The following is a 26318-nucleotide window of genomic DNA, read 5'->3' on the forward strand; positions in this document are numbered from 1 at the left end:
GTGTGTGTGTGTGTGTGCGTGTGTCAGTGGGTGTGTTTGCTAAGAACAAATGAGCTGTTCGTGTATGGTTATGAATCGATATACAAATGGAAAAACTGACCTATTCCTGCCTGAGGAAAACTGGGTCATTTAGATCATATGAAGTTATTACTAAAGACAGTATTCAGAAAGCGGGACAAGAAGCTTAGTTTATTTTAGCTTTATTTGAACGTGAAACAAAGGAAAACAATTGCCATAAGTAGTAATGCTAATTTAGTAAAAACCGAGCTCATGTTCCATGTTTCTTGTCTAAACAATGGGCCGATATGCATGCAATACATGTCAGCACTGGGAAGTAAGTGGAAAAATACAGACTGTGAAAGGATGGCAGACATTCCACACAGTTTCAGCATGCATTGTGGAAAACCCCAAAATAAGAGCTTATAGAAGCTTTTGCTTCTATAAGAGCCCGTAGAGTGTTGGGGGTTTTTTTCTGTCTGATTTGTATTTTCAGAAAGAGTTTACAGTGCAGACGCGAGTGAAGGCCTCTTAAATGTTCACTCCAGGAGGCCGATAAAGATGTGGTGAGGCGGTAATGGGTAGTTTTACAGCACATCCATCTATTAACATAACCATGGTGGCTTTACCTTTAGGGTTGTTGGGGTGCTGTGGCCCATATCAGCTCACACTGACTTTACACAATAAACCAAGCCTCTTTAGAATTAGGGTTAAGTGGATGCATTTGGATTGTAGAGGTAACAGGATTCAAGTAGCAAGTTAAAAGACATGGTCATGTTGGTCTCACAACCTAATTTTCAAAGGCCAAGGTGTATAGGAAAAACAATCTTTTTTTAAACCAAGTTTGTTTGTTTCTTTTTTCGCAAGAAAAAAAAGAGTCCTCTTAAAGACAAATTATACATGTCTGTATGGCCCGAAGTGACCTCCTGCAGCCACAAAGCTAAAAGAAAGCGAAGGTGGATGGACAAGAACAAACTGTCTGTCATGCCTGCACATGTCCTGCAAAGCCATTAATCTCAGGAGCCAACCCCCTTCACTTTGACTTCACAGAACTGGTGCAGCTGTATTGAACTTGACATCAGTTTGTCCACACATCACTAAAACGGACAGTTTTCAGTCTCGCGTCCAGATGACTCCCAGACCGAACATAAGATTTGTGGAAAAGCTTAATTTTGGCCACATCTGTAAGGAATGAGAGATCCATCCATCCATTCGCTTCCGCTTATCCTTTTCAGGGTCGCGGGAGCCTATCCCAGCTGTCATTCATAGGGCAAGAGGCAGGGTACACCCTGGACAGGTCGGCAGTCTGTCGCAGGGCCAACACACAGGGACAGACAACCATTCGCACTCACATTCACACCTAGTGACAATTTGGATTATCCAATTAACCTATCCCCACAAGCTGCATGTCTTTGGACGGTGGGAGGAAGCCGGAGTACCCGGAGGGAACCCACGCAAGCACGGGGAGAACATGCAAACTCCACACAGAAAGACCCCGGCCTGATGTTGGAATTGAACTCAGGACCTTCTTGCTGTGCGGCAACAGTGTTAACCACCGTGCCACCGTGCTGCCAATGAGAGATGTGTTTTATTTTTGCTCTGTAGAAATATCCCTCGGAGATGATGCTCAGGACTTAAATTGGACTGAGGTGGACATGTTAAGACGTAGACCTGGTGCAGCGAGGGGGAGGTGGAGCAGTACACTGTCAGGTTGAGTTGCAGGCTGCCCTGCGGGGCATTCCTTCAGTTCATATGCAGCCAAAACGCTTGATGAAAAGTGCAAGTCCGTTAAGGACTGAGCATTTTCACAGGAATAATACTCTGTCACTCTGCCTTTCACACTCTCCTTATCCTCTCTGGCTTTATCTCATCTTTGCCCTTCCCTTGGGACATTCAAGTGAGAACAAGAGTGACGTTCAGCTCCACCTCAGATTCCGGTCAGATTCAGTGTGAAGCAATTTGACAACAGGCTGATTTACATCTCTCACTGTCTGGATTAGTTCAGCGCTAATGTTTAGCAGGATCTCCAGTTTCAAATTAGTTTTAGGTTAGTAGCATGTTAAGTTTAATAATTAGTAAACACAAAGCATTAGTTTGATGAAAGATTGAAAGTAAAAGAATGACCAAACTGATTATGCACTAAATTAGCTCACAAAACTAGTAAAGTCAACCTTATAATGGCACAAAAGGAAAAACCAGGCAATTTATGCTCATTCATTAGTTTGAAATATTTCAGTCTTGATCAAAGAGTAATACAAATCAAACCATAATCACGCTCCCTTGATCAGAGCAAAAATGATGGTTTAGATGGGCTGGTCATCAAATCTTCTGCTTGATAAAATAAGCTCACCTAAAAGTATTAAATATGGATCAAAAACAGCTGCACCTTCCCAAACATTCGTCCATGTGTAATGTAGTAAGAATGTGTAAAGATTAAAGTAATCAAATGCCTTTTGAATATGATTTGCTTTGCCAGGTGCTGAAGGAGTTAGGCACACAATTAAAACAAAGTGCTTCAGTATTAGCCACAGATCTAAAGGCAGTGAAGTAGAGCCAGTTATCTACCAATCAGAAATTTAGTGGTTCAGTCCTTGGCTCCTGTATTCTGCCAATTGCCCTTGATGCATCTAGTTAGAAAGTACTTATAAGGTGCAGAATAAAAGCACTGTGTGTGTGTGGTTTGTAGTTAAAGGCACTTTGAATACTCTATATAAATTCCAGCTCATCTATCATTGCGTGTTTTCAGCAAAACATACCAAGGGAACGTTTACAGATGTGTAACAGGATGATTCCAATCCAATCAAAGCACATCCCTGAGAGCTACAGAAGCGAAACTATTACTGTTGGTATATGTCATGTCCGCCTGTTTATCATGATTAAGTCAACATACTGTGTCCATAGTCCCCCCGGTGTCCCTCTGTCTAGCACAACAAAATCTGTCAAAGACACCATGGTGAGATTTTGTTTTATCGGGATGTTTCAAAGCAGAATGTCCTGGCCACATGCACAGGAAGAGGGCAGGAGCTCTTTCATCTCCATGCAGCCTAGAGCATCTTGCAGTTTCTCACAGCACTGCTCACAACACAAAACATAACCCAGTACACCACATATTTTTTACGCTATTTTATAGACTTCTTTTAGGAAATCCAAGTGGAAATTGCCCTTCTGGGTTGGTTTCTGCCACTGAGCATGAGCCTCAGAACCGAACAGATCACCCTGCAGTTGATCCAAGTGCAGACTCTGACCTCTGCCACATGACCTGTAAAACAGAGGTGCCCCTATACAAAGCAGTGAATCAAGCAGCGTAATCGCTTGGAGAGAAAGAATGAGGCCACTATGAGAGCGGTGTTTTTGAAATCCCTCAAGTCAGCGCTTGCTGTGATTTCTTTCCAGGGAAACAATACAAACATCACAAACTTTAATTACACGCATACTGAGCCGAAATGTACGTCACGAGGGCTGAGTCACAGAAGAAGCTGCATGTGTCAACTGCTTTCAAAGTGATGTCATCCGAGAAAGTACCACATAAGGAACAGGAAGAAATCCTGCTGTAATTATTAAATGTTTTAGACGGTAATTTTGATACAGTGTATGATAGGGTAGCACAGCACCGAGGCTTTTAAAGTTTAATGTGTGCCACTGCAGCATCCTGTAGAAACCACTGTATAATTAAAGTTAAAGTAAAGTGTGAATTTACCTCTACAGTGTGCCCAGTGATACCACTGATACCTGGCATTATATTGCATGCCCATCTGAGCCTCAAAGGCACAGAGCTTACAGCTTATTGCAGTGACACGAAATGTAAAAAGCATGAAAATGCCATATGCGTCATATTGTATGTGGCTGCTTTCAGCAATTATGGGGATATTAAGAGGAAGGAATCAACTGCCATAAGCTCTGCCAGGTCAGTGTTTTTGATGGGCCCACTCTCACCACTCCATTGTACCTGTGCACTACCTACTTATCACCAAACAGCTGGCAGACAGAATTATCACATAGTTAGTGAACGTAATGGGGCTTTTAGCAGCGAAAGAGACAGATATTTGCCCCAGGAGATGGTACACACCAAACAGTGAGCTCAAAAGCAGAGACTAGTGTGCATATATAAACACACCAAGAAGCCAAAAATGGCTCCAAATAATCTTTTTTCATAACAGATTGATTACTATTTAAACTATGTTTTTTTAAACATGTAAAATATGGTTGCAGATTTTAGTTTTTTATTCTGCTTGTTAGCAAAAATTAAGATACTAGCTGTGATCAGATCAGTTACTAAGCTGGCATGTTTTTTTATTGGACATGTGGCAGTGTAATCCTCAAAGGAAAAGCAAGTTTATCATATCCTTCCTTGCTCTGCTTTCATCGCAGATTTATGGCTTCTCGAATTTTTATGAGGTGTTACTTTTTGGTGAAAAGTGTGTTGCATCTGCTTAAAAAAAAGATGCTAGGTGTAATTGTAACAGAGCAGATTAAGCCGTTGGCTCAGCTGTTTGCAAACACACACACCATGTTCTGACTGAGGGATTTCTATGTTTCTGACATAAATGAAATCAGAAAACTAAACAGTAATGAGGTTTGTATGGTCACTGGATACAGCTGGATACAGCTGGCTGTGTGTGTTAGGTGGTGGCTAGCTACACAGCTACGGTTAGCATAATATAAACACATTAGCAGAGTAAAGCTGGAGTATGGCTAACTTTCTTACACTCGATAAAAGTTAACGTGAGGGTTCCCGATGGTTAGGAACAAATGCCATTGCAGGGCAGGGTGCTGTAAACGGACCAAACTTCAGTCAGGAGAACAACTTGGATAATACATCCAGAATACGAGGTTAGTCATTCCTTTATTGCTGCAAGGGCTACATCGTAAGGTTTTAAAAACGGAGCTATAAAATGAATAGTGGTAATAAAAATCCAGAAAAACCAACTGTGACTACTGCATCTCTCAGAGGCTTGTTCAGATTAAACAGAACAAGCTTAAAATCATTTATCTAACAACAGCCTTAGTTTGGACGCAGGTTTATCACGTCATCACTTAAAGACCGAATTGCTACTCAATCGTAACCAGGGGTGGAGCTTAGTAAATGTGTCAGGTGCCTTTAGAATGTTGTCATAGCATTAATAGCATAAAACATTTTGTAAGATGCTGGCGAGATGCACACACAATTGCCGTGGCTTGCAGTGGATAAAAACAGAGGACAGAAAAGGAAAAAGAGATTATTTTCTAAGGACTGCTCAGCAAGTGAGAGATGATAAAGTGGGAACGTAAAGGTGACAAGGCAGTGACGTTAATGTTAAACTTTTCTAAAAACAGTGTGGACTTGTACTTCTGTTGCTGTTACAAAAGAAAATTGAATTATATATATATTACTTCAGTAAGTTTTTCCTCTGTAGTAGCATATTATCTTACTGGATTTGTAATAATTTTACTGAAGTAAAGAAATGCTCCTGTCACTGATCATGGAGAAAAAAAACAGACTGTTCCCGATTGGCATCTCTCCTTATTTATTTTGTCTAACTGGGTTTAGGAGACAATTTCATTGTACATGGGTATTTGTAATTCTTTTGGTGTGGTATAACAAAGCAAACTTTCTTACAGCCCATTCTTACACCAACCATGTTCAAATATTTTGCAGCCTGCCTCTAGACAATGTCAACACCCTATAACAGAGACATGAAAATGTTTGTATCTTAGGATCTGGTGTTGCTTGTTATTTAGCTACAGAAACTATGCATCTATGTGTATGTGTGTGTGAGTGTGTGTTTGTTTTAATTGTATTTTATGCTTGAAAGCACACTTGAATTTGTGTCATCCATCAGTAAAAAAAACACACACTGGCACTTTAATGCTTCTCTTTCCTGAAAAAAAATGAGATTTGTGCCATTTCAGAGGCTCCTGGAGACTGGGGAAAATTTGTTATTTTACAAATACATGAAATTTTGAAATATAGAAACCAGGTTGATTGTTGCTAATGTGCCAAAGGCCCTTGAATACTTTTAATTCAAATGAATGTTGTCATAGTATTAACAGAATGAAACATTTACACAATTGCTCTGGATTGCAGTGGAGAAAAACAGAGGACAGAAAAGGAAGAAGAGATTATTTTCTAAGGTAAGGACTGCTCAGAAAGTGACAGATGATAAAGTGGACATGTAAAGCTGACAGTCAGTGTCCACGTTAATGTTAAACTTTTCTAAACACAGTGTGGACCTGTAGATGTGTTGCTGTTCTAAGGTACCTGCTTGCTACTTAGTGTGAAATGCTTTCAACAGAAAAGTAAATAATTAGCTGTTATTCAAACGTTATTTATCACTAATAAATTAGGCCATGGTTAGAGGCTGAGATATGAAAGTTATTAAACGCAAAGAATTCTTGATTACAATTTATGGAAGACATTTGCAAGACAATAGATAGAATTGGCTTTGGTGCAAATTTACAAAAGATTTAAAATATATATTTGTGTGTGCGTCTGTCTTTGTGTGTCTGTGTGTGTATGAATGAAATTATTCTTGAATTGTTATGATATAGGCATTTAATTCAGTTACCAGATATCAGATTCAGTTACCGGAGCTGTAAGAGTAACAATAATGGTCAGAGTAGCAGGTGCGTTTGGAACAGCATCAACAGGAGCAGGAGAAGTGGTAGGAGAAGCTGGAGCCATAAAAGTGACAGAAAAAGAAGGAGGACCAGGAGGAGCATGAGCATCAGGACGCACGGTCGAAACAATAGGAGCAGCAGGAACACAAAGAGGAGCAGGAGAAATGACGAGAAGAGTAGGAAAAGCGGCAGAAGTAGCAGGAGCTGCAGGAGCGACAGAAACAGAAGGAGGAGCAGGAGCAGCAGGAAATGTGTCAGGAGCGGCTGGAGATGCAGTAGTACCGATAGGAGCAGCAGGAACACAAGAACAAGCAGGACACATGAGAAGACAGAGCTGCAGGAGGGACACGAAAAGAAGGAGGAGCAGCAGTAATCATTAATAAATACAACATCATATCAAAATAATATGATGTGTTTCTATATCAGTCAGTGTCATTCAGCGTTTTATGTCACTTCAACATTCAGCACTTTCTGAAAAGATGAAGAAATCTTTTGTCCTTAAAAATATTTCTGGTTCAAGTCAAACATGATTCTTTATAGGTTGTATAGGTTTATTTTTAAATATTGAACCTTGAACTCTAAAATTTGGTTTGATTTAAAAACTGTTTTTAAAAACTGTTTGTTTTTAAATCAAATGCTAAGAAATGTTACAAAAATTATTTTTATTATTATTATTATTATTTTGATCTCAAGCAGACCTTAAAAAAGTCATCCATGGATTCATTACATCATGCTTGGATTATGGTCATTTCCTTATCATGAGCTTCAGCTAAAAGTACGTCTGTCATGGTCTACATGCCTCTAGCGCAGATTTTTTTGCTTTTCTTTTTTCTTTACTCTTGCTCTCTGTGTCTCTGTTCTGATTTCTCTGGAATGTGTATGCGAGTGCTTAAGTAAGTAAGTAAATTTTATTTATTAAGCGCTTTTCATAGAAAGTCACAAAGTGCTGTACACAAAGATTCAAATAAACAGAATGTTAAGTAACAAAACAGACAATATACGCAATATAAAAGGTTAAATGTAAATGTAAAAAAATTAAAAAGCGCTGATCAACAGAAGGCTTGTTTAAACAGAAAAGTTTTTAACTGCTTTTTAAAGGATTCCACAGAGTTAATCAAATGTAGTTGTATTGGTAGACTGTTCCACAGCCTTGGGGCCACAGACTGAAAGGCTCTGTCCACTTTTGTCTTCAGTCGTGTACGGGGTACAACCAACAAACTATCTGTGAGTGGAGACAACGAGCAGTGGTGTATTTGTATTTGGCATTGTATAAGCTTGGATAAATAACCTGGGGCCTGGCCATTTAGTGCTCTGTATGTCAAAAAACAAGAATTTTAAAATAAATTCTAAAATCAATTGGGAGTCGATGTAAAGAATATAAAATTGGAGTAATGTGAGCTTTCTTGCTAGAACGAGTTACTAGTCTGGCTCCTGCATTTTGTAAAGCTTGGAGGCAAGAAAGAGATGATTTGTCAAAGCTGGTAACAGAGCATTACAATAATCTAAACGGGATGACACAAATGCATGAACAATTGTTTCCAGTTCACCTAAGGAGACCGTATGTAGCAGTTTAGAAATGTTCCTTAAACGAAAGAAACAGGAACGAGACAAAGATTTTACATGTAAGTCAAGGCCCAGAGAAGAATCAAATGTTACTCCAAGATTTCGAATATTTGACTTAGCAGAAGGACAGTAAGAAGCAAGAACCTGACTGATTTTAGAGTGTAGCTCAGGAGGAGTTATGATCATGGTCTCTGTCTTGTTCGTGTTTAAAACAAGTTAGTTGCTAGAAAGCCAATCAGAAACCTGAGTTAAGCACTGGACTAGGGTGGACAGCCTATCCATCTGATGAGGCTTAACCTCCTAGGACCTGGCGTCCACATATGTGGACATCACATTTTGGGTTATTTAGACCAAAATACTCAATTTTGCTCTACGGGGGCCTGATATCCACTTACGAGGACATTATACTGCCACTGTTCTATCGAAATTTTAAACAAATATCCTCATATGTGGCTCTCATTTTTCTTAGAAACAAAAATTAGGTTAAAAAAAAAAAGATCTGGTAATTCTTTGTTTTTTCATCAGGTCCCAATCGGCCCAAATATCAAAGAGAAATTAAAAATGCATGTAATGGAAGAGTTCGGGTCATAGGAGGTTAAAGGACATACTGTATGCAGTTGAATGTCATCAGCATAGAAATGCTAAGAAATGTCACTAAAAGATTGCATAATGCCAGCTAAAGGAAACATGTAAAAAGAAAATAATTATGGACCCAAAACTCTGCCCTTTTCTGTAGAGAGCATTTGAACTGGGTCCAGAGGGCGTCCTAGAACAGAGATTAGGTAGGGTATTTGTGAATCTGTACAAGATTGTGACATGTTCTTTTAAATGACTGGAGCTAATAAATGAACAAGATTCTGTGCTAACTTTATTAGCTGTTCTTGCTCATTGCCTGCTGTGTTTGACATGATGGTACAGTCTGTTTTGTTAAAGAAAGCTGCATTGGGACTTTCAAATAATATACTGAGCTTTAAAATGAATAGTGGTAATAAAAACGCAGAGTAGTTTGGACCCCGGTTTATCACGTCATCACTTAAAGACCGGATACCCAATGGCCCAGACTGTACCAGGTGTTTTGCATCTGTGCATTGCATTTTTAAGTGACCCACTAAGGACTGTCTGGTATGTTGTCCAGGTGGTCAGGAAAGCACTTTCTTTTAAGTGAGACCAGGCCTCAGAGGTTGAACCCACACATATGGAAATGAGCTGGAGAGAGCTGCTGAAAATCCTCTGTGTTCTGTGCATTTATCTATGTAAATTACTCACATTTATCACCTGTCTGCATGCACCTGATCACTGTGAGCCAAATAAATACCCTTGCTCAGGGATGAGAAATGATCTCATAAGAACACTGAGCTGTTTTTGTATTTTACATGGCTACTCATTGACTACTGCATTGTAACACATTTATTTGACATTCAGCCTGTCTCACCAACTCACTTTGTTTCAGTGCCTTTTGCACAGTTCCCTGTTCTTTCAGCATCTATGGCTGACCCACTTTCTCCAAAGATATCAGTGGAATCAATAAACAGACCACAAACTGCATCGACGTTTCCATGATACAACACAGCGGCCTCATTGTTCAAAGGCGCTGACCTGAATTTGCTTCTTGTTTACTAAAGCATACAAGTAAGGTAGAATGAACATTTTTCTTTTTTTTCTTTTGAAAACTAATAAATTTTAAAAAAGATTGATTATATTGTAATTTAAAGGCATATTTCAAGAGAAATAGGGTTGCAAGAAAAATCTTCACAAAAAGAAGATGAAGAGGTAATTTCATGACACAGTTCAGTTGTGAAGGTTCAAAAATTTCACAATTATATTAGCAGTTGTAAAATGTTGTTAAATATAGAAGTGGTGAATATTCAGGTGATAGAAAAAGTAACTTCCACGTCAAAGTAATGAGTCACGATTAACATCCCAAATTTTCATGCCTTACTGAGGAACTAAATGCACAAATTTATGTGCCATTTGAACGAGTCAAGAAATTCAATAGGAAGAGATTTGACAGTTCTAAGACATGATGACACAAGGTATACGTCAAGTTTTTATTAACACTGGAATAAGTGTCTGTATATTTTTGAAGACATTTGAAGGAGTTTTGTTTCAAGCATTGTTTCAAGGTACCAAAATGTCTGAGAAGAAACAGAACCTAAGACAAAGAGATGACTCCAGCGCTCCTCAGTGGGATGAAGCCCTCAGAAGAGCATTTCAGCATTGTATAAAGGAAAAACAACACCTGGAGAACATGGTTAAAGAAATGCAACAAATTTATGAAGCCAAGATAGATTCTGTTTTGCCCAAATTCATTGTTTGATGATTTGACATAGAACATATTAATAATTGCTAACATTTAACAGCATTCATAATATTCCACATATGGCTTGAACAGGATGGCTGTCATTACATGGCAGTGACAGACTTCAAATCTGTCCTTTGGGTACCTGAGTGAGTGAGTTGATTCTGCACAATAATGGGAGGGTATAAAAGCGAGTCTGTCAACAGTCTGTCAACAGTCTGTCAACAGTTTGCATTTTGTCCAGATGTAAGGAGTGGCAGTCTGATTTTTCATTCTGAAGGGCTTAAACAATTCTGTGTATGTTTCTCTGCTTGTCTGTTTTGCTGTAAATAGTTCTGCTCAACATGATTAAGGCTTTGGCTCAGTTTTCAACTACAACTATATTGTAATTTGTGAAAATTTGTTTTGAATTGTTTGTAGACACTACAATAGGTCATCCTAATAATTACATAGCTGTTGACAGTAACATTTGAATGTGTACCCAGCTGAAAGAGGAGAAAACTCAAGTGGAGAAGCAGAGAGAAATGAAGAGCATGAAGCTGAATACGAAGACCTGCAGTGCAAGCTTCAAGAACAAGACCAAGAGATACAGTCCAGGCTCCAGAACATGGAGAAGAAAAACGAAGGGCTTCAAGTGATAATGAATGAAGCGCTCCAAAAGAATGCACAACTGGAAAATGAGAAAGAAGAAAAGGAAGCTAAATACAAAGACCTGCAGGGCAAACTTTACGAAAAACACCAAGAGATGCAGTGCAAGCTCTAGAACACAGGTGTCGAACTCCAGGCCTCGAAGGCCTTAGGCTTTAGATGTGTCCTTAATCCAACACAGCTGATTTAAATTGCTAAATTACCTCCTCAGCATGCCTTCAAGTTCTCCAGAGGCTTCGCAATGAACTAATCATTTGATTTAGGTGTGTTGACCCAGGGTGATGTCTAAAACCTGCAGGACACTGGCCCTTGAGGCCTGGAGCTCGACACCCCTGCTCTAGAACATGGAGAAAAAAAAACAAAGGGCTTCAAGTGATGTTTAATGAAATGCTCCAAAGAAATGCACGACAGAAACAAGACAAGGAAAGACTGGAAGAGACAGCGAGAGATGCCACATCTTCTCTAAGACTTCCAGGGGAAAAATATTGAATTATGAGTATTTTACAAGGAAATAAATGACAAAAACATTGAAATTGAGTACAAGAAAAAAGAACTGGAGGAAATATGCACTGAAATGCAGAGTATAATCCAGGCAATGGTGAGCAAAGATACCCATTTGCAGGGAACTTAGTGCAGTATACAAATACTGAAATGCAAAAGGAGAAGTGACAACAGTAGAAAAACCATCAAGACATCCCGTCTGCGCTTCAAGAACTGCAGAGGAGACATCAAGAGTTACTGGCCATCCATGACAATGTACAACGAAAAACACAACGACACGCACAACGAAAAGAAAGTTCAAGAATAAAAATAACCAATTGCAAGAGAAAAACAAAGAACTTTGAGAAAGTATCAAGAAAAATAAGAAAAACTGAAGAAAAGGTGTAAAAAAAACCAACTTTAGGTGCAGCATGAAGAGCTTTTCCAAGAGATGTGAAGTATCGTAGTGCAGAACAAAGATCTCCAAGAACTGTGCCTGAAAAAGAAGAAAAAGCACTTCAGGTTTTTCTGGAAGAAAGAATCTGCTGCTGCTTCAGTTCAGCCTTGACAAGACTCCACCCATCTTCCTCCAACAGGGGCAAGTGATCCAATAATTCACTGTGCTTCAGAGTCGTATTCAATGTTTAGAAACATTACTGATGGTACTGAATAACTTAAACTTTATTTTTTATGACTGTATTAAAATGAGTTGACAGGCAATAGTTCTAGAATAATTCTCCTTTATTTGACAATAAAACTCAAGTAAAGTCCCACTTTAACCATTTGCTTTTATTTTATAAAGAAATATATGTATTTGTTTGGACTAATCCTTTTAAGGGTGCCAAATGAAAAAAGCATGAAAACAGGAATGCGGTCAGTTAGAACAGAATATGTTGTTAGAATATTTTGGTTTGAGTGAAAGTTTAAACAAGTTTAAATTTTAAACTTTGCAGCTGGTGGATAAATGATAATGAGTAGTAATGCAGGTGGGGATGATGAAAAATGACCCAAAGTGGATGTTGTTCATTGTAACTGAACTAAAACCACGAAAAACATGATTTGTCTGTAAAAGCCTCTACCTGCCATGTGGGTGTCTCCGAAAAAATAGCTTTTTGTTACACGTGAATAGTGATTTTGTACACATTCCACATCTGCAAATAAAACAAAAGGACTGAACATTTATAGATGTCACTACAAATATGTTTCTTCCTTCTTCTTCTCAGATTCCTCAGTTTCTGTCTTTAGCATTGTCGAGTTTAGACCCTCAGTAGGGGTGTTAAAGTATCCCTAAAAGTACCATTCTCTTCTATTGTTGTACTTTCCCAATTTCTCTGTTGGAGGCTGTACAAGTTACAATAAAATTTGCAAATATTAGTATTGTTCAAATGGTAAGTGGTGTGAATATTTGAGCTTTCACGTATAATTTTGATTATGTGGATTAGAGGAAATTCAAAATAAATTCCAACCTGTCCACCCAGTTCCTGTTTTTAAAGTCGTTGAAGATGTATCCTGTACAATCATTCTACCCTAGAAAAAGAACTGTTAAATGAAGTTATTAAAAGCCCCACATTACCATGACATTGCCTGTGATGAGTGTATGTAAACTTCAGACCACAACTGCACATGCACCGTTTGGACTTATAATTACGTGGTACTCAATGGTCGTGTCCAAATTCATGGGCTGCATCCTCCTGAGGCCGCATTTGTAGACCGATTACGTCACAGCGACGCGCCGAAGGCTGTCCAAATTCGTAGACTCCTCCGAATGTAGCCGACAAATGCGTCCTCCTTTTCCCCGAATTTTGAAGGATGGGTCGGGTGTGTCCTTCGTGGCCTACCATATCCCAGAATTCATAGCGCGGCCCAGCCAAACTCCAGTTTCCACAATGGCGGCCGCTACTAAGTTTTAAAATTACTCATACTAATCTTTCTGGGTCACAAAATAAACTTTTAACATATTTTCAGGCGAGAAAGTAGTTGTGTAAACATCAAATATCTGCTCGGTTTATCAAGATATCCCATATTTGCAAAAGTGCTTCGACGTTTTCAGAGGCGTCTGCTACCCACCAGCTCGACAGCTAGCCGGGAGCTCGAGGGTTACTGATGCGGCCGAGAACGGCACAACTCCCGGCACATCATTTTCAGATCACCGCGGAGTTTCGCTGCTCGGGTTAAACGTAATATATAAGTCACTTAGACAACCTAAAAATGTTATTGTTGGGCTTTTTTCAGTGTTTTGTTTGTTCGTGAGTAAATCGGTTTGGCTGAGATTAAAGTTATTAGATTAGATAAAATAAAACTTTATTAATCCCCCGGGTGGGTTCCTCCTTGGTTTTCACACAGCTGACTAAACGTCAAACAGAAAACTGATTAAACAGAAGTATGAGACAGTCGAGAATTTACGCCAGTGTCTGTTATATTTTAGATAGCAAGAGCAGACGGCTGAGTTTATTAAACTCCACCGAGACAGCGGTGACGCTAATCAGAAGGCTAGACCGTCCAATTTCACGGCCGTTTACTTCCGGCCTACCCGACCTTCTGAGGACCCGGCCCACGTAGACCGCAAGGCCGGGTCCTCAGGAGGATGCAGCCCATGAATTTGGACACGGCTGTATCCCAATTCAGGGTCTGCAGCCTTAAAGTACGCATTTCAAGGCCGATTGACAGGTCTGACCTTAAGTACGTTAGGCCGCGCCAGGCGCAAGGCTGTCCCAATTCAAAGGCTGCTCGAAATGCGGCCCTGAAATGCGTCCTTCATTTCCCTGAATTTTAAGGCTGTGGCAGTGTAGACTTCGTGGTCCCATATATCCCACAATTCATAGCGCGGCAGTCGGTGTGGAGAATTCTGCCGCAGACGGCAGAAGCGGAGCGGCCGAAGAGTAAACTGTGAAAAGTAAGTACTGAATATGATGTCACTTATTTATGTGCAAATGTTTAATAACGAAGAACATTAAAACATTACTGTTGGCCACATGTCGGCAAAGTTATGTGACATTAGTGACGTTTGTACTAACTTGGTTTTAAAGCCTTTACTAAAATATACGCCGTTCAATAGCTGAGCTTAATCTTACAGAGAATGATCAAAGCTCATGTAGAAACAAACAAATGAACAAAAGATTTTCTCCTTCATTTCTGTCAAACAAAGCTGTATGACACGTTTCCAGCTGTTAGTATCATGGTTGCTAGGCAACCTGGGCAGCGCAACGGAGGCTAGACCGTCCCATTTCACAAGCCTCGCACTTCCGGCCTTAGCGGTCTTTGAGTACGCGGCCCTTGAGGATCGTTGAGGCTGCGTACTTTAAGGCTGCAGACCCTGAATTGGGATACAGCCAATGTAATCACAAGGAAACTAATCTAGCCTTGTGTACACACTAGCTAGCACTAACTAGCTTGGCTATTAGCTTAGTGACACCTAGCACATTGCTAATGACAACAAAAACTGGATTTTTCTTCCTCTGATTTGCAGAAAACATTTACATTTTTAAAACTGTGTCTGAAATTTAGTAATTTAAGACTAGAGGTATAAATGTTCTTGCTTAGGAGCTACACTGACCTCCAAGTAAACAGGTCAGTAACAGCTGTCTTATTTAAGCCCAGCCAGGCATGTGTCATATGGGTGATTAGGTGTAGCGAAGCTGCCATCATTAAGCATAACAAGTTTTTGCTCAGGGAGAGGATAATAATGTAGCCCACTAACCTTCTGTCAAACATGGGTCAACTCACTCACCCTGATGAGGCTTTAGGACAGCTGTGGACATTTCTGTTACTAATAAGGTCACGCTTTTTAAAAGGTTTAAAATGTTTGAAACATGTTTACCCCTGTCCCGCACCAGCAGGCACCTATGTGTTGCAACGCATCATGCAAAGGGACAGGTTGGATTCCTTCAAGATGTCAAAGGAGATCACTAATTTTCTTAGTCCCCAGAAGTTTCAAGAAGAGTTCTGGTGTTGGCGCACAGGTGAGGTAAAGGAGGCTGATGCAAAGAGCTGGCCATTCACATCAGCTACTAGCGCTTCCATGTAAACTTAAATGGAAGCATAAGCCGTCATCTGTCAGATGAAGAAATTGTGTCAATTTAGTCTTGAAAAGCACGTGGCTCTAGGTGACCAGTTGTATTCACATACTTTTAGGACGTAAGGTTTTACAGGATCTAGAGTTTGATTTGTAGGTTGATATTTCCGCATTTATACTTTGGCCAAATATCCCTTTATGTCGAAGGTGATGTGCAGACCGCTTTAGGAAAGGCGAACATTCAGCCCTCAGTGAGACTCTCTTACATAAGTTACCTGCTTACACAAACACACTCAGGAAGAGAAATTGCAAACTAGACCCAGTGCCCAAAAAAATGTTTGCATGTGGTCCAGAGCCAAAGATCTTGAGCCACAAAACCAGTCCACATTGCTTGCTGGTCACAACACAGAGCCTGTGTTCACTTCAAATGCATACTGAACCATTCATCTATTATTTCATATGGGCTTTATATGAAGGTGTTATCCAAAAAAATTGTATTTTAGACAAAAGTGCTGCACTTTTGTCCTGAAAATAAAAAGCTGGCAGATAAGACCAATAATATAAAGTGTTCATTTCCTCTGTGCAATTTCAGACAGCTCAACTGGACAACTTAACACTGTAACACCATGCACTATTTTAGCATAATTATATTTTGAGCAGCAATCTGTGGTTATAGCAGGCTTGGCTGTGGAGTCATGAAACAGTTAGGTGCAGAGGGAACAGTAAAATCAGTCTGGTCTTTGTCTGAGGTGAACTTAGGAACTGTGGTCTCTGTTTACTTCATGAGAGCTTTGCCTCAGATACAACGTGTAATATCCACATTTTAATTATAACTTTTTCAAAGCGTCTAACTGTAGCATGAATCTTTAAGTTTATGTCATTGGGTAAAAAGATTCCCCGCGGTGTTTAAACATATTCCTCACTTGTGTGAAATTATATTTGCGCAGAGTGACGAAGCCTTTGAAGCATAGGTGTGAACATGTTGTGGGCAGGCGTTCGTGGTTTGTGTTTTTTTTAATGGGACCTATCCCATCCCATCGCCAGTAAGCCAGCTCGATGTTCCTTGAAGTTTTTTCCCCTATTTTATCTCAAATATAAATGGCTTGGTTCTTGTATAGCAGTTTTCTGCTTGAGCACAGCTATCTCACATTCACACAAGCACTGTTCTTATGTCTAAGTGCTTTCTATCTAACATTCACACACATTCATACTCAGTATCTTGCCCAAGGATAATTTGGCATGCAGACTGGAGCAGCCAGCGATCAAACCACCAACCTTCTGATTAGTAGATGATCTGCTCTACTTCCTGAGCCACTGCAGGAAATTTTAAAAGGCTTCAGCCTTGCAGAGATTATTATTCATATTAACGACCCAGCACACAGGGGCATGGAGAGGCAGTAAATAGCTTTACTTCTAATCCATTTATGATAAATTGTAGAATCACCGTCACTACTACCAGCCTTGCTAGAGGCCACCTTTTGAGAAACCCCCTCGAACAATTTTTATTACAGATTTCCTGTAGATGTGAAAATGTATTTCTACGAATGCCACGCATGGACTAGCAGACGAAAATGACAGGCAAGCCATTTACTTTCATACAATCAGTCCCTGTGTCTGTCGTTCAGTGACAGGGAGGGAAAAAGTGCGTACACTTTTTTTCAATCAGATCCTGTATTGGTTTCTTGACCTGGTGAATGTCCCCAGTGAAGAGAGGCTTTGTGGCCTTCAGACAGCTCTTAGCCTTTGACACACACCTTCATAATAGCATATGTGTCTGTGATTTTCCATTTGGAAAATTGCTTGCTCTGTCTCTGGCTTTTCTTAAGACAGAGCGAGATCGAGAGAAAGATACAGTGACCTACTGTAGGTGCACCGTGATTGCCCAGCTTTGTGAACTCAAACACGTGCCAAGGTATACAGGTGAGCGCTAAGGTAATCTTGTCGTCTTCCTGTAATGTGGCAACACTTAAGCACTGTGCGGTGTATGGTAGGTGCCAGTGCTTTGTGCTTAACTCAGCAAAACCCGTGTTTGATTCATGGATTTTGTATTTTTGTCAGAACAGAGCCCACATCTCTGCACAGCAGCTGACAGACTACAAGATGCCAGCTTCACACATTTATCCTCTGTGGACAGATGTCATTGTCTTTAGCTTTGTCCTTGTAGATTGGATGTGGGGTCTTCTTTGTCCTTTGTCCTTTAGCAACAGTTTAATCTCAGGAGCAGCTGCACTAAACAATGACTTTATAACATGCACTCCTAATCATCTTAATTTCACTGTAGGAGGATAGCTTTCCAGCCTGCTGCAGGAAATTGATATCAACAGTGTCATGACTTCATATTATGCGAACAAAAATAGGAACTTTAACATCTAGCAACAGTGTCATTCTGAGTCTTTGGCTGAAGGTATGGTGTGCAAAGACTGCATTCAGTGTTTGCTGCTGGACGGGTGACAGTTGGGGTCAGAGGTTCATTTTCCCATTTGGCTCCTTCCTTCTCTTGCTCGCTGGCTTTCAGAGGCTGAAAGAAGACGCGGAAGCACAGAGGCATCTGGCATCAGAAGCACAAGCAGCCCTTCCCACCACATCCTGAACTGTGGCAGCCAGAAGAGAGAAACAAGGTGCACACTGTGAACTAAATACAAACTGGGGGGGGGTGTTCAGGATACCCCTTTGGTGGGTGTGTCACCACAGAGAAGTTCACTGTGAAGAGAAGAAGGAGAGAAGGTGGACGAGGGGAGATGTGCTGCAATTATAAGTTTTCACAGAACAAAACAATGTTAATCAATAACACTGCACCAGCATCTGTTGGTGGAGCTAAATAAAGATCGTGTTTCTGAAGTGCCAGATGTTCTCACTCTGACATCAGAGCACATTTCTCAGTGCACACATTAGTTCAAACAAACTAAATTATGCTTCATATGATATTTCTGGGGTTTAGTGTATGTTTAGATGAATGTCATCTGTGTTTAGACAACGTGTGGTTACTGCAGCAGGTCTAAAGTCATCACCTCCTAAATGGAAGTACAGAAACAGGAACACAACTCTTGAGAGTAGTTCAGGAGTTGGACTAAAAGTGTAAGCAGATATTTGAATGGTCAAGATGGAAAAGCTGACGAAGCTCAATTTTATTAGTATCCCAGCACTTTTTTTTTTTATTATTGTTTTTGGATTGATTTTTGTTACCTCCACAGATGTTCTTAGTAGTGTTTACATGTGTGCGTGTCATTCTGTTAAAATGATGGGCTTGAAATGTTCTGAATTTACCCCTAAAACGTTGTAGGGGTGTAGAGCGTAGTCATGTTAAAACTCCATTAAAATTTGGTTACATCCACCAAGGTCTTCTAGGTTAACTTAATGATTTATTGATCAAAAAATGGCAAAAATCCTTATAACTTTAACTATAATTCGTACAAGTGTGATGTTTGCTGTCAGCATACAGAAAGTACTGCATGAAGACTTCAAGTATCATCACATTTGAGCTCTCATCTTTTCTTCAAGTCAATAGATTGATCTGAAACTCTATTTCAAAGTATGTTTCTTACTGCCATTCGCAACATTTAGGTAATTAGACTTTTGTATGGGGATTCTAAGTATCCAAATATTACATCACATTTGTAATATTTGGATATGGCGCGATATGGCAGCCTCGCTTCTGTCAGTCTGCCCCAGGGCAGCTGTGGCTACAACCGTAGCTTACCTCCACCAGTGTGTGAATGCGAGAGTGAATGAATAGTGGCATTGTAAAGCGCTTTGGGTGCCTTGAAAAGCGCTATATAAATCCAATCCATTATTATTATTTTTATTATTTGACCTCTGACCTCACTTTTACATTTCATATCTCTTTCTCTTTCAAGTTGACCCCAAAATGTGTTATATCTATGACAAAAGTATTGTCAAGAGAACGAGAATGAGCTGCCTGGTTAGAAATATACTGCAGCATAATATTACAGTTTATAATAAAGTCAAGTTATTCATGTACAGTTATTTAAAAATCAGTATCTATTATCCAGTAGATACACCTACATTATGTTTATGTACTAAATACAATAAAATTTTCTTAAATGTAAATGCTGCCCAAACACTTGATGTTAGGCGCCTGTTGATACTGGATAAGGGTAAATACATTTCTTATTTATATTTTTCAGAACATTATTAATAGTAATATATTGAAATTTTAATACCAATTCTGTGCTATTGCCCAACTGAAAAGCTTCAGTCATTAATTCCTGTTTGGCATTCACACAAACCTGCAGGACACAATTCAAAGAAAATGCACAAGATGGCGTTTGAAATTGTTCAGCACTGCTTTGATCTCTGCTGAGGGCTTTAAGATAGCTTTGCTTGAGACGAGACCTTTGTCTTTAAGCTTTACGAAGCCACTCTGAAAATTAGACTATAACCCACTGAACCTTTCCCTGTTGCCTCAAATTTCCACCCAAAACCTCTATCTTCTTAGTTGTTAAGCAGTAGATAGGATTACAGCTGCAGTCATTTGGACAGTTAGTAGTGAGGTATTAGTGACTGTGTCTAAGCTGGATTTAAAATGAACTGACCGGTCATCCCTGCTCGTGTGTCACTGCAGTGTCTACTGAAAGCAGAGGAGAGCAGGGATTTTGAAGAGGACAGAAAGAATTCATGCATAGGCATCGAAATTCAGGCCATGGAGCTGACGCTGAAGGCTTTCACTCTGAAGGTGGTGAATATTCCATGGAGGAATAATAACCTGAGCACCCTGCATACAGACCCTCCTCTGTCTGATCAAGGACAGACCATCATTGGAGTCTACCTGTTAGTGCTGGGTAAGTAAACCACCATACGCTAGAATGCAATGTTTATTTTTTGCATTATGTGTATTGTTTGCAGATGAAATATGTTTACTTGGATTGTACGTTATGCTACTGTGTCAGTATTGCTTGATATACTGTATTTCCTACATTCGCATGAAAGAGTCACACATTATTCAAGTGTCAAGAACAAAACCGACTCTTGTTTCCAAAGGCCAGTCCACAGCTGACACCCACAGTTTGGTTTGGACCGTGCCAGCTAAGATAGTCGAGAGATTTTGTGTAACACAGAGTCTGAGATATAAAAAGAAAGGGACCCTGTTGGCTTGTTATCTGACTACAGAGTAAAAGGGTTTAACTCTGAGCTTCACGGGTTATTCACACTATTGGAGTCACTTCAGGATGAGATCCAGAACTAACAGCAATGATACATACGTACATGTTCCTATACTGTATGTAACATATTATCTAATAGTACTATACTACTACATATGATACAATATGATAAAATATAATAAAATAAAACACCATACAATGTCATATGCTACCATAAGATTTAGTATCCTATGCTATGTGGTTAATTAGGTATCCCCTGAATATTCTGTGTGCTTCCCTCCCTGCAGGATGGCTGTCCTGGTTTGGAAACAGTTTAGTGATGTTTGTCCTGTACAGGCAGCGGGCCACACTTCAATCAACCGATTTGCTCACCTTAAACCTCGCAATCTCTGATGCCAGCATTTCAATATTCGGCTACTCCCGGGGAATCCTAGAAATATTCAATATCTTCAAGGATGATGGATATTTGATCACCTGGATCTGGACCTGCCAGGTAAAAGCCAAACTCGAACAAGACTTCAAAATACTGACATTTGGAACAACAAGTCTTATCGCAGGAGCTATGACTGTGCAGAGTCACCAAAAAACCATCCGTGTGCATCTGCTGTCTTTGGCCAGCCCTCAGTTAATAAAGTACATTAAAAGAATCTGTGGAAGTGTAACAGTAAGGTGTATATGCGTGTGGGTGTGTGTACGTGAAAGGGATTATTCTAGTAGACATGTGGGCTGGAGGTTAAATCGTGATAAGATTACCATTGTGGAGGCCTTTCTTCTAGCAGTAGGGCACCTGTCAACAACCAAACAGTGAACGGTTAAGAGCTGCTTTGGTGGCTATTTGTTGAATTTTATATCTACATGCACTTATATTGCAGGATCTTATATTTAACCATTCATTTCTGTGTTTTTCTCTTCCTACAGCCTCAGCTTGAAAAGAAATATTTGTCATACTTTAGCTTGGAATTCATCCAGGATATTTTCTTGCTCGAAGCCAGGCGTGGTAGAAATTGTGATTTCCGTGCTGCAGCGAGTGAAGTCTCTGAGGAGTCATACAAAAACAAGCCGGTGTAACCAGAATATATTTTAGTCTGGAGAACGTAAACTTTAAAAATCTAAGTGAAAGAGATACTGTAACTCAAGCTCTGCTGCTCTTAGGTTTCCCTACAGTCACAGAGATGATCTCATATCTCAGTCATCCAATCTCCGGTGAAAGAGAAATATTGGGAAGGGAAGTACCCCACCTCTCTTATTTCACCTTCCCCCAAGAGAAGTGGGCTAAGGCAGGGAGCCTCAGACGTAAATAAGGGGATCAGGTAAAAAGTGACAGAAATGGTGGAGAAAAAGAATAGAAAGGTGAAGGAGACAGGCATGTGAGAAGCACATTACTGCATGGAGCGTGATGGGACATGAGCGAGCTGCAAGCTGGGCCTCATCCCCGTGTTTCACACACACCGAGTTTCACACTCGGTGGGGCAGGACATTATTAGATATGAAAGAGCCTCTCAGGATCATGTGACATTACAGAAGGAGAGTTCAGAGGAAGAAATGATGCAGCAGTGTAAAAGGTCTATGAAAGTTTACATCACCTTCTTGAGAGCCAAATAAAAGACAGATTAGTTGCACTAAACTGCACTAAACCACTATTTTTATTGCAAAGGGTCCTGAAATTTTATAAGAACTAAAATGAAACATAAGATTAACGCTTAATAAAAACCATACCAGTGTTAGTAAGATAGTTTTCTGCCAAATGAGGGTGAAAAAACGTGATGCTTGGAAGTAATAGGATTACATTTAAGGAAGATCAAGAAAGTAATCAGACCTCAACTGATCCCCATCACCTGGAAATGGCACAGCAGGAGCTGGGTGTTACATAGTTGGGGCCAGACTGAAACACAGTAGCATAATTTCCTTTAAGAAGAGCTGTGATTAAAAGATTCCCAAACATTGGGCTGACTGCAACAAAGCTCCATGTGTTGCCATATTTGAGAGTCAAATCAAATTTTCCTGTGATATAAGTTAATATCTACAAATTAGCAGACGCAATAAAGATTTTCCATTTTAATATCCTCTTATTGAACCTGTACATCAGAGGAAAGGCTCTGTGTCTGGAGCATATTGACCAAAAGGGAGGAAGAGCTCTTTATCTGAAGCATCTCTATCTGATAAAATCTAAAGCAAACTCGGCAGACAAAGGTCTGACATTAGACAGGCACTGGCTCTCTGCCCCGAGGCGTCACTGACCACTCACAGATATTTTGAAGACGTGACATCAGGAACTACCAGCCCATCTTTCTCTCTCTCTTTCCATCCAGGTGGACGGCTTCTTCACGCTGCTCTTCGGCCTCGCGAGCATCAACACCTTGACGGTGATCAGCATCACCAGATACATAAAGGGATGCCATCCAAACAAAGGTTTGCAGCTTTAGCCCAGCCTTTTGGCCTTCCTCGCATTCCAGCAGCAGTCTCTTATCTGACAGGAGAGTGTGGTGTTTTTAGTGCTAATGAAAGCTCATTACAGGCTTCAGCTGTGGAAATAACGACCACTCGTCTCCAGCAGTTTCATTTTTATTTCTCAAAGACATTATTAACTTATTTTGAAGTGAGATTTGCTATTTTGGGGGGTGCAACTGATGTTAAAAAATGCCTTAATTATGCTGGAAATTTAGTTGAGCAACTGCTTCTGCTGTCGGCGAGGGATAAAGGATTTTATTGTTTGTGGCTGCTCATGTTAACCTGACTGTTTTTACATTTGCTGTTAAACTATGGACATTAGTGGTAAATGTGGTGTGGCACCAGCTGCGTTTGCTAAAACCTTCGCTCTTATACTAAATCTAAATCTGAAAAAACCCCACTGCATGTGTTTTTGTGTGCAAATGAGTTAGGAGAATGAAATGTGCAGGTAAACCAGTGCAGATAATACGCAAAATACAGCTCAGTATTAAAATCACTGAAATCCTGCACGTATAATATGGGATATTTAAATTAGACGTTTGCTCGTTGCCTGGAAATAGAACAAACTATTATTTTCTTCCCTTGAACACTTTATCAACAGAGGCCCTTTTCAGTCGCAGATGTCAGCAAAGGCTGTTAAAAAAGAAAAGACTTCATTGTTCAACAAAAATTCATAGCAAGTCAAAAATTCTGCATCTAACTTTTTCTGTTGCCAAAATCATGACCTTTAAACTGTTTTTAAACTGCAAACAATCCTGCAGTCAGTTCCACGGTGTGAGAATAGCAGGCTGAACTCATGTTGCTTGTCCTTGCTCTGTCGTCTCGCAGCTCATTGTATCAGCATCAACACGATTGCTGTGTCACTAATCTGCATTTGGACTGGAGGGATTTTTTGGTCTGTTGCTCCACTCCTGGGCTGGGGCAGCTACACAGGTCTGTTTTATGCATCGGACTTAACGGTGCTTCATGCAACTTGACAACAGAGCCGTGATCTGACCTTGTATCTCGTGTTTCTTAGATCGAGGTTATGGAACTTGTGAAGTGGACTGGTCCAAAGCCAATTACTCCACTATTTACAAGTCCTACATCATATCCATCCTGATCTTCTGCTTTTTCATCCCGGTGATGATCATGCTCTTCTCCTACATCTCCATTATCAACACAGTGAAAACCACTAATGCAATGTCAGCTGACGGTTACCTCACCGCCCGCCAAAGGAAAATGGAGCGGGACGTCACAAGGGTAGGACAAAAGGAAAATAGTCGAGTCTAGTTGTGGAGGGTTTATTGAAAGGCTTGATTAGAAATGTAAAAAGGGACTCTTAAAAGGTCTACTTAAAAGCGCCCACTCGGTCATAAACCTCCTTTCACGTTACTCAAGTGCTGACAATAGTTTCCTTATGTCTCTTTTCAGATTTCCATTGTAATCTGCACTGCTTTCATCCTGGCCTGGTCACCATATGCAGTGGTGTCTATGTGGTCAGCCTGGGGCTTCCACGTGCCAAGCACAACCAGTATCATCACCCGCCTCTTTGCCAAGTCTGCCAGTTTTTACAACCCGCTCATCTACTTCGGCATGAGCTCCAAATTTCGCAAGGATATTTTGGTACTTCTGCCGTGCGCGCAAGAGCACAGCGAGGTGGTGCACTTGCAAAACATCACGCCAAAAGCCGAGGCCCCGCCCCCGCCTGAATCACTTCCAGGCCAGAAGCTGGAAGTGAAAAGTGCAGCTGCAGAGCTGAACCAATCTGAGCACGACAGTGATTCGGGGGTCAACAGCCCTCCTCAGACTCCTCCGTCTGACCCACAGGTCTTCCACATCGACGTGCCCTCTTACACTGAAACATCAGAGTACTGGTGTGACAGGCTCTGAAGACTGTTTCCATTTCACCTCAACCAATACTTGAATTCCATGGGGAGACTGGGAGTATTTATTTTTTTTTTTTTTGTATGTTATGGTCTTATCCATCTTAATAAATTGTATGTGCAACCAGTGTTAATAAATTATTTTAAGTTTCATCCCTGCTGCAAAGAGTATTTATTTCCAGGTCCTGTTAGGAGTGTTTTAACAATCACTCAAACCAAACTGGAACAATGCATGTGTTTTTTTAAAAGATGCCCAGCTCATGAAATCTGCAGTCAGTAAAATAGCGAGACAAGAGATGCACAACAACATCTGGAAACACTGAAGTGTCCTTAACTCAACCGAAGCAATGTGATGGCACAGTATCCTACTATTTCCCCCGTGTCCCCTGAGGGCATTCATACCCTCAGATCTACCTTATATCCTGCAGTCTACACTCTGTTGAGAAACAGCGTTTTATTTCTCAGTGTGTTTACGCATCACTCACAAGGAAATGGTTTTATTAAAGGGGCCGATTCATTCTCATTTCCAACTCCAAATTCTCTTCTAGAGAAGCTTTGCGTGCTTTATTATCTCATCCTCAGCCTTGCTACAGCCCCTGAATCACCCACTGTCTAAGCTGATTTAGTGCATCTTTCTTTAAGGCCGCTCTCCTCTTAAACCAGCTTTCTTCTGATTTGCTGCCCCTGGCAAACAAAAGGCTTGAACGGCAGATGGATTAGGCTGCTGTCCTCACAGCCAGAGGTCTGTAGGAGCTAAATGTAGAAAAAGCTGTCTGAGAACGCTTGACTTTTTAAAAAAAATAATACTGAATATTAGGGATGGGTACCGGTGTCCGGTGCCATGATGGCACCGGTTCTGACATAAACGGTAGTAACCAGACCGAAAAGCAGCGCACATTTCGGTGCTTTATTTCGGTGCTTTTTTTTTCCTGAGCTGTGATACACTTCTAGCCAATCATTTTACGTTTCCCAGGATAGTAGGCGGGGCCAGGTACGTACGTTCAGTTAGAGCAGAGCTACAGATTAAAAATGTCCAAGGCGAAGCGGTCAAAAGTCTGGCTGTACTTCACAGCAAAATATGCAAACTCAGCAGCAACAAGTGCTTTAAGGTGATACTGTGATACTGTCAAAGGAGGTAACACCTCGAATCCGATGAAACACCTGGCGACGCATAGCGTTTTTTTTAAAAGTCGAGAAATGCGCCGTATTTGATAGCTTGCTGGAGACCTCACACCGTGCACGTCGGGTGGGTTGCCTGTTATCGGACCGGAGCAACATCCCCCAAAAAC

General features: G+C 40.4%; 1 protein-coding gene across 6 annotated transcripts; it reads left to right on the forward strand.

The window, feature by feature from the left end:
• Window positions 1–14318: 14318 nt before the first annotated feature.
• On the forward strand, window positions 14319–25182 carry LOC102299918 (visual pigment-like receptor peropsin). 6 transcript variants are annotated; one of them, XM_042226337.1, is made up of 9 exons: window positions 14319–14477; window positions 17878–18000; window positions 18112–18214; window positions 20179–20395; window positions 21004–21209; window positions 23026–23125; window positions 23993–24097; window positions 24183–24406; window positions 24578–25182. In XM_042226337.1, the coding sequence occupies exons 4-9, from the start codon at window positions 20257–20259 to the stop codon at window positions 25034–25036; spliced, it is 1233 nt and encodes a 410-aa protein (XP_042082271.1). In that variant the 5' UTR covers window positions 14319–14477; window positions 17878–18000; window positions 18112–18214; window positions 20179–20256; the 3' UTR covers window positions 25037–25182. The 6 variants fall into 6 exon arrangements, with proteins under 6 accessions (XP_042082271.1, XP_042082270.1, XP_042082272.1 ...); XM_042226340.1 differs by lacking the exon at window positions 14319–14477 and adding an exon at window positions 15465–15543; XM_042226336.1 differs by lacking the exons at window positions 17878–18000; window positions 18112–18214 and adding an exon at window positions 15418–15543.
• Window positions 25183–26318: the final 1136 nt, after the last annotated feature.

This window comes from Haplochromis burtoni, unplaced genomic scaffold (assembly GCF_018398535.1).
Source record: "Haplochromis burtoni strain Fernald_Lab_line unplaced genomic scaffold, NCSU_Asbu1 Contig_207, whole genome shotgun sequence".
In the NCBI taxonomy this organism is placed as follows: domain Eukaryota; kingdom Metazoa; phylum Chordata; class Actinopteri; order Cichliformes; family Cichlidae; genus Haplochromis; species Haplochromis burtoni.

Coding starts and splice junctions, on each gene's coding strand:
- LOC102299918 (XM_042226336.1), top strand. CDS start 15,427: ATGTGTTGCAACGCATCATGCAAAGGGACAGGTTGGATTCCTTCAAGA. Junction 15,544..20,178: donor GTTCTGGTGTTGGCGCACAG/GTGAGGTAAAGG, acceptor GTGTCACTGCAG/TGTCTACTGAAAGCAGAGGA. Junction 21,210..23,025: donor CCTGGATCTGGACCTGCCAG/GTAAAAGCCAAA, acceptor CTTTCCATCCAG/GTGGACGGCTTCTTCACGCT.